Here is a 7,845-nt window from a genome sequence, read left to right on the forward strand (position 1 = left end):
AGATGAGGTTACTGGTGTTGAAGCCATCAAGGTTCCTAGTGCCATTAAGGAACATGATGAACTAGAGAAGGAGGTTGAAAGGAATACAATGGTGACACCAATAGAAACTCGTGAGAGTATGGTTCAAAAGGTGAATGAGAATGTGATTTTGACAGAATGGCTGAACGTAATGAAGAGTGCTGAGAAACCATCAAGTGTTCCGAGGCTTTCCTAGGCTCAACGAGTGGAGGATGCTGAAAAATCCCCTCAGGTAACAGTTCAGGTAAATGATTCTCCGATTGTAACCGTAGATTCTGAAGACATACAGGAAGAAGTTGAATATTGGACGTCGGCGGTTGTTTGTTATGTCTTGGGGGCCAATCCTCCATTGACAGTTATGGAAGGGTATTTTAAGCGTATATGGGGTAAAATGGGGATTGATAAGATAACAACAATGGGTAAGGGGATCTTTATAGTTCGATTTAATAATGTTGAAGATAGTGAATGAGGGATTCCATTTTTTTGATCAAAAACCCTTGATTGTAAAGCTATGGGATCCAGATATGGATGTTGATAAAAATATGGTTAAAATGGTGCCAATATGGGTGAAATTGCCAGGGTTACCATTTAAATATTGGGGAGAAAAAAGTTTGTTTAAGATAGTGGGTCAAATGGGGAAGGTGATAAGAATGGATGCTGCAACTAAGGCTAAAGATAGGCTTAGCTATGCAAGAGTAATGGTGGAAGTGGTTGTTCAGAACCAGCTACCTGAAGTAATCCAGTTCTGTAATGAACATGGCAGCATAGTTGATCAAAAGGTTGAATACGAATGGAAACCTGTGCAACGTGGTAAATGTTCAGGGTTTGGCCATGACACTGATACTTGTAGGAAAAGTGAGGGGAAGAAGAAATTGGTTAAAAAGACTGTTATAGATCAGGAAGGGTTTACAATGGTGACAAACCATAAGGTTGCACCTGTAGCTTCTACTATTGACATCCTAGTGCATAATACTTTCATGGTATTAGATGAACAAGGAGTGGAAGGGGTGGAAGAGCAGGTGACAGAGGATAATGATGCTGCAGATGTGGCTGAAGGACATGAAGAAGTCGATGGAGGCAAGGAGAGAAATGGAGGTAGAGTGAATGGCAAGCAAGTAGAAGCTGATGAACATGGGAATATGGAGAAGAGGGTGACACCCTCTACACCTAATGGATAGTATCTTATCATGGAATGTGAGAGGTTTAAACAACAAGACTAAACAAATTGAGGTGAGAAATTTTATCTCCTCTCATAATGTCAAGTTATTTGGCCTCTTAGAAACAAGGGTGAAAGCCCCTAACCTTGGTTCAGTTTATAAAAATGTATGCTCTGGCTGGTGTTTTTCTCATAATCTTTCATGTCATAAGAATGGTAGGATTCTAATTGGGTGGTGTCCTAACTCATTTACTGTGGATATATTGCAAGTTAATAGCCAATACATTCACTGTAAGATTAGGACTAAGGAAGGGGTGGAATTTAAGTGCACTTTTGTTTATGGTTTTAATGATGCTCACAGTAGGGAGGTGTTATGGAGTGGGCTCAAGAGGTTGGCTCAACAACCAGAAGAGTCTTGGGTCCTCTTAGGGGACTTTTGGTAGGCGTATCGCGCACCTAACAAAAGTAATTTCCTAACTAATCTCCTAACTATGTAGAAGGGTAAGTCAGGGTCGAATCCACAGGGACAAACAGTATCAAACACTAGGTATCTTAGCTTGACTCAATTTAACTAAACAAGTGACAAACAATGATGAAAAGGGTGTTGAACTAAGACTAATACTAAACTATGACAAGTATACTAGAAACACACAAGGTATAATCAATTAATTAAAACATCTAGAATTAAGCATCACCACTAGCATGACCAATACATGAATAATTTCCATCCCAATAAACATAATCAAGGATTCAAGAGGAGTCATGCACCCTATAACTACCAAAGACCTCTCCCGAGTACCAATGGCTACTCTAAACAAGCAATCAAACCTACTCTCGTGGAATCATGCAAGAAAGAGACATTAAGCATAGCATCACAATTAAATTCCTAGTAATCCTATCTACTTATTCCCATAGAGATATTCATACCATTGATTGAATCAACAAAACCATCTAGATTCAATTCCCATTGAAAATAAGATATGTGGAGTCAAATCAAAATCATCTATCCCAAGTATGATAATGAACATAAGAACAATCCAATCAAACAAGAACAATTAATCACATAAACATGGGATTAATGGGGGAATTCATGTATTAATTCATTGCTAGGGTTTAACTTAACCCTAGATTAATAGACTACTCACACATAATTGAAATAACAAAACAAATAATGAACAAATTAAAAGACATAATAATAATGAAGGAAAAGAAGAGATTAAGAAAACTTAGTCTTTACTTGAAGAAATCAAAGCGTAGTAATCAATGTTCAACAATGGAGTATTAGCAAAAGCTCTCTAAAAAGTTATAAAATGTATTCTCTAGTAAAAAGGCGTAGTTTTTAACTCTAAGAAAATAAGTATTTATATGTCTCGTAAAAGTGGCGCAACACGCGCTCAAAACGGCTTAGAGATCATCTCGCCCGACCGGCCCGGGCGAATTTCGCCCGGTCGGGTGATTGTCAGGTCATAAACCGTAGAGTAGGAAATAGCGCCCCGCCCGGTCGGGCCCGCAACAAAATATTTTCCTTTCATCAAAATCTTCTCCAAACGATGAAATTTGGCTAAGCAAAGGCGCTCGGGCAGCCGGGGCGGATTCGGCCCGGCCGGGCGGTCGTCAGACTGCACAAAATCTCAATCTTTAAAACGCCATAACTTCTTTGTTACTCGTCGGAATTAGGCAAATGACCACTCGTTGGAAAGCTCTTGAAATGTAGAATCTAACAAATTGAAATCACTCTATTTGGATTTGTATAACTTGAGATATATAAAAAGAGTGGACTGAAGTCATTTTCTACTTCCTTTATTATTCGCTTTGCTTCAAAACTCTTCCAACTCAATGCTCGTGCTCTCGAAAGTACATCATCTCTTGTAGTGATATAAATGAGTAGGAAATGCACTAAAACGTGCAAATTCCTACAATGATCAATCTGAAATACAAACACACTACAAGGAGCACATTAGTAGTAAAAATGGCTCCGAAGAGCGCAGTTAAGACCAATAATGAATGAGAGACGGAGGTAAAATCTCTATAAAAATAGACATATCAAACACCCCCAAGCTAAACTAATGCTTGTCCACAAGCATTCCAACATGAAACATAGGGGAAAGTTAGAAAAAAAAAAAAACTCTTCAACAACACACACTTAACACAGTTTTCAAATCAATCTTCAATGTGAATAAAGACAATGAAGGGAATAAACACAAAACTATTCAATCTAAATCCTAAATCTCATAGTTGTGACTTGACAACCAATACTACACACTTTGCTCCCCCAAGCTTGCCTTGACCATACATGAATAAACCCTCACTCTAGTCGTGCAACACACTCATGTGATAAAAGGGTCAAATAGTCGCTCAAAGCTCCATTCCATTGACTATATCCTACCATAAGCTTGCATATCTTCTCACTCTCCACCGCTTCGGGACTATGTTATATGCAAAGAATCATGGGCTTTATATAGGTTGTAATGAAGGCTTAAGGTATGGTGTGGAAAGTTCTAGAAAAGTGGTGCTCAAAGGGGAAAGTGAAGCTCTTTTTTCATTTCATACACCTTGACAACAATTATCAAACTTCACACACATTTTAATTTCACTTCATTTTCTCATTTTCATTGGCTACTTCATAACTCCTCAACTATAAACTCCAATTTCCTTTTATTACGCACTAAAGACATAAATCACATTTTTTTTTTTCTTCTGTTTTCTCTTTTTTTTTCAAAAGGATTTAACAAATTCTCTACAGAGGAAATCGATAGGATTTTAAAGAAAGCAGCTATGAGGAGGTGAACTCAATATAATCAAACACCACAAAATATCTCTAATGTCACGTTTAACCTCATCAACATAGCTTCACAATTCCCTAGGTATACGATAATCAAGATAAAAAGGACAGGCTACTAGAGGGGTGACAAAAAGAGAGTAATCAATGTAGGTGGCATTTGGTTATGTAGCTAGAAATAACAGATGCCTCAATCATATTCAATGCAAAACAAGTCAATGCGGTCTCAAGGAGTATCAATGCAAGTTCTAGAGGATAATAATCAAGGAAGAGCATCACACATGAAAAGAAAGACTAAAAAAATGTTAGTCCATTAGGCTCAAATAACCTCACTAGGTAGATTTTTGGCTAACAAGCATAGTCAAGTCTCCCTTGGGAGGATCAAACCGTCTTACCACAAACCATTCAAATCACAACGAGCAAGGAGAGATCAAAAATAGTTCAGAGTTATTCAAATCATGCTTAGACTTCACATAGAGATGAGCATAAAACCAAGCTTAGTGTGTACTATCAGCAGTGATCGATCCTAAATGCAACCTAAAATGCAACTTAATGATGAAACTATATGCAAAAACATAAAGTAAAAATGCCTAAATGATGAATATGTACAGATGATGTGGTAAATCCCTTCCCCAAGCTAGCATGTCACAATGTCCGCAATGTGACAAAGGTAAAGAGTAGACACAAAGAAAGGGGTAGGGTACTCACAAATCCTCACTAAGGAGGAGGGAGCGAAGGGATAAACCCTGGTGACTGCATCCAAGTATTGAGGTTTTCCAACATTGTGAATATGGATGACAAGTTCTTCTGAATAATGCACTGCTCTGCCTTAATCTCAGCAACTGAATGTTGGATTTTTGCAAGTGATCTCTCAATCGACATAGAAGAAGGAGTGCTAGATTTAACCGGGGTATCCTCATTGAGAACATCCACTATATCAACAATTTCTCCCATAGATGGAGAAGCCTTGGAGTTTGTGAGTGTGTACTCCATCTTCTCATCACCTATTTCAAAGGTGATTTTTCCCTTTTTCATATCAATTATGGCTTCAGCAGTGGCCAAAAAGGGCTCCCAAGAATAATGGGAACGTTTGCATCTTCTTCCATTTCCATAACAACAAAATCACATGGAATTAAAAATTTTCCGACTCTAAGAGGAACATCTTCAAGGATGCCAAGGGGGAACTTGACTGTTCTATCTGCTAGTTGTAAGGAGATGCGTGTGGGTTTCCACCCATATTGAGCTTCTTGCAGATTGACAAGGGCATGAGACTGACACTTGCCCCAAGATCACATAAGGCATTCTTGATCTCAATATCACCAAGCTTAACAGGAATAGAATAACTGCCTGGATCTCCTAGCTTCTTTGGAAGCTTGTTCTGCAAAATGGCACTACACTCAGCTGTTAGTAAACATGACATTCTCTTCATTTTCTTTTGGAAAGCATGTCTTTCAAAAACTTAGCATAAGAAGGCATCTCTGAGATAGCATCCAAGAAAGGGATGTTAATGTGCAACTTCTTCAAAATATCAAGGAACTTCCCATACTTCTTCTCTAGCTTTGCTTGTGCCAATCTTTGAGGGAATGGAACAGGTGGCTTGTATGGTGCAATAGGTGTGACAATAGGTTCCTTTTTCTCAGTCTCCTTAGCTTCCTCTTCCAAACCCGTCTTCCCTTGAACTTCCTCACTCAACTCTATAACCTCTTTTGCAGTGTTCTTTTGCTCAGTTACCCTCCTGCTCTGGCAGTTCTTTACCGCTCCTCAATGAAATGGCATTGATATGCCCCTTAGGATTTGGTTCAGTTTGCCCAGGAAGTTGGCCTGAAGGTTTAGAGAGGTGGCTTATTTGTTGGGCTAGTTGTGTCATCTGATTCTCCATCATTTTATTATGAGCATGAATTTGTTGAAGGGAGTTGTTGAAGAAGTCATTCTGCTTCGCTTGATATTCAATTTGCTTTGCTTGAGAAGAAGCTAAATTCTCTATGATGGTTTCAAGATTGGATGTTGAAGATGAGGAGGAGCTGAATGGCGGCCTTTGTTGGAAACCGGGTGGTTGGGAGTAGTTTGTGGTGGAGGTTGAGGTTGGTTATTTTTGTAAGAGAAATTTGGATGATTCTTCCAACCTGGGTTATATGTGTTTGAGTATGGGTTGTTTTGTGGTCTTGTGTTTGTGTTTAGGAGGGCATTAGCTTGCTCAGTTACCGCTCCCATGGTATTGTATTGACACTCATTAAATGAGTGACCTTGCACTTCACAAATCTCACAAACAGGTGCTATTGATCTGCTACTCAATTGGTCAACCTTAGCTGCCAAAACCTGCACAGTGTTAGATAAAGTAGCAATAGCATCAACCTCATACTTACCTCCCTTTTTAGGGGCTCCACGAGATATACTCCAGTCATATCAAGTATGGCAGCCATATCATCCAACAATGCTTCGCGCTTCTGGATTTTTGCCATGAAAGTACCGCCAGATCGGCATCAATAGAACTTCGAACTTCATGCTTCAGACCATTGTAGAATGTCTGAATCAGCAGCCACTCAGGAATGCCGTGGTGTGGACACTGCCTTTGCAAAGCCTTGTATCTCTGCCATGCTTCATAGAGAACTCCAATTCATGTTGTTGAAAGCCAGATATCTCGTTTCTGAACTTGGAAGTTCTCATAGGAGGGAAGAACTTGTAAAGAAAAGCCTTCTTCAGTTCTGGCCATGTGGCAATCTTCCTCACTTCTTCTTCCTTAAACCATTCCTTTGCTTCGTCCCTGAGAGAAAACGGAAAAGCACAATACCGAATTAAATCTCAGAAACATTAGTTAATTTCAAAGTATTGCATTTTTCTAAAAATTAGCCAAATGATCAGTAGGGCTCTCTTTGGGTGTTCCCGCATGGAAGTCCTGTGAGATAAACTGGATGAATTGTGGCTTGAGCTCGAAATGATTGGCAGCGGTTGCGGTCGGTAATGGTGGTGGTGGTCTCATCGGGCATAGCATATTCCCGTAGAGACTTTGGTGGTGCTTCGTCTCCCATTGTTGGTTCTTGTTGTTGTTTTCTTCTTCGACCTCCTAATCTCCTTGCTGTAGCTTCGATTTCGCGATCAAGAGTAATCAGATCTTGTGAACCCTTGCTGCGAGTGCGCATGCAACAAAAAGACTGAAAGAACAAAGATCAAACAACAAATAGAGTGACAACGATCGAACAAAGACAGTTTAGCTAAATCATCAAAGATAAACTAATCTAATACCGTTAGTCCCCGGCAACGGCGCCAAAATTTGGTAGGCGTGTCGCGCACCTACAAAAGTAATTACCTAACTAACTCCTAACTATGTAGCAGAGCAAGTCAGGGTCGAATCCACAGGGAAAACGTATCAAACACTAGACTACTTGACTCAATTTAACTAAACGAGTGACAAACAATGATGAAAAGGGTGTTGACTAAGACTAACACTAAACTATGACAATATACTAGAACACACAAGTATAATCAATTAATTAAAACATCTAGAATTAAGCATCACCACTAGCATGACCAATACATGAATAATTTCCATCCCAATAACATAATCAAGGATTCAAGAGGAGTAATGCACCCTATAACTACCAAAGACCTCTCCCGAGTACCAATGGCTACTCTAAACAAGCAACCAAACCTACTCCCGTTGTAATAGCCCTGTTTTTAAGAATGTTTATTTAGAAGTTATTTATAATTATTAAGTTAATTATGTTTCGAAAATTCTTATTTTATTTGAGTTGTGAAATATGATTTTTATTTGTCGTGTTGTAATGTATTTATTTATTTAATTATATGAGATTGCTATTATTGTTGTTATTTTATATTTTCGGATTTTCAGTTTATGTTGTGTGGTATTTGGCCAAATAGGGAAATTAGAAGCAGT

General features: G+C 38.8%; 1 protein-coding gene and 1 non-coding gene across 2 annotated transcripts; one reads left to right on the top strand and one right to left on the bottom strand.

Moving 5' to 3' along the window:
• Nucleotides 1–5,154: 5,154 nt before the first annotated feature.
• Nucleotides 5,155–6,412, bottom strand: LOC104907333 (uncharacterized). Its single transcript, XM_057393987.1, has 4 exons — nucleotides 6,317–6,412; nucleotides 6,156–6,269; nucleotides 5,418–5,693; nucleotides 5,155–5,331 (listed from the first exon to the last, which is right to left on the bottom strand). The coding sequence occupies exons 1-4, from the start codon at nucleotides 6,410–6,412 to the stop codon at nucleotides 5,155–5,157; spliced, it is 663 nt and encodes a 220-aa protein (XP_057249970.1).
• An 87-nt stretch (nucleotides 6,413–6,499) lies between these two features.
• Nucleotides 6,500–6,605, top strand: LOC125497250 (small nucleolar RNA R71). Its single transcript, XR_007273879.2, has one exon. It is a non-coding gene; the product is annotated as a small nucleolar RNA R71 (small nucleolar RNA).
• The last annotated feature ends 1,240 nt before the right edge of the window (nucleotides 6,606–7,845 follow it).

The sequence above is a fragment of the Beta vulgaris genome, chromosome 4 (genome assembly GCF_026745355.1).
Source record: "Beta vulgaris subsp. vulgaris cultivar EL10 chromosome 4, EL10.2, whole genome shotgun sequence".
Taxonomy (NCBI): domain Eukaryota; kingdom Viridiplantae; phylum Streptophyta; class Magnoliopsida; order Caryophyllales; family Amaranthaceae; genus Beta; species Beta vulgaris.

Bases quoted from the DNA above. Each gene is read 5' to 3' on its own strand.
- LOC104907333 (XM_057393987.1), bottom strand. From the start codon at position 6,412: ATGGCAAAAATCCAGAAGCGCGAAGCATTGTTGGATGATATGGCTGCC. The intron at 6,270-6,316 runs GTAAGTATGAGG...AACACTGTGCAG, and splicing joins TGGAGCCCCTAAAAAGGGAG to GTTTTGGCAGCTAAGGTTGA. The intron at 5,694-6,155 runs GTAACTGAGCAA...AAGAACTGCCAG, and splicing joins AATACAATACCATGGGAGCG to AGCAGGAGGGTAACTGAGCA.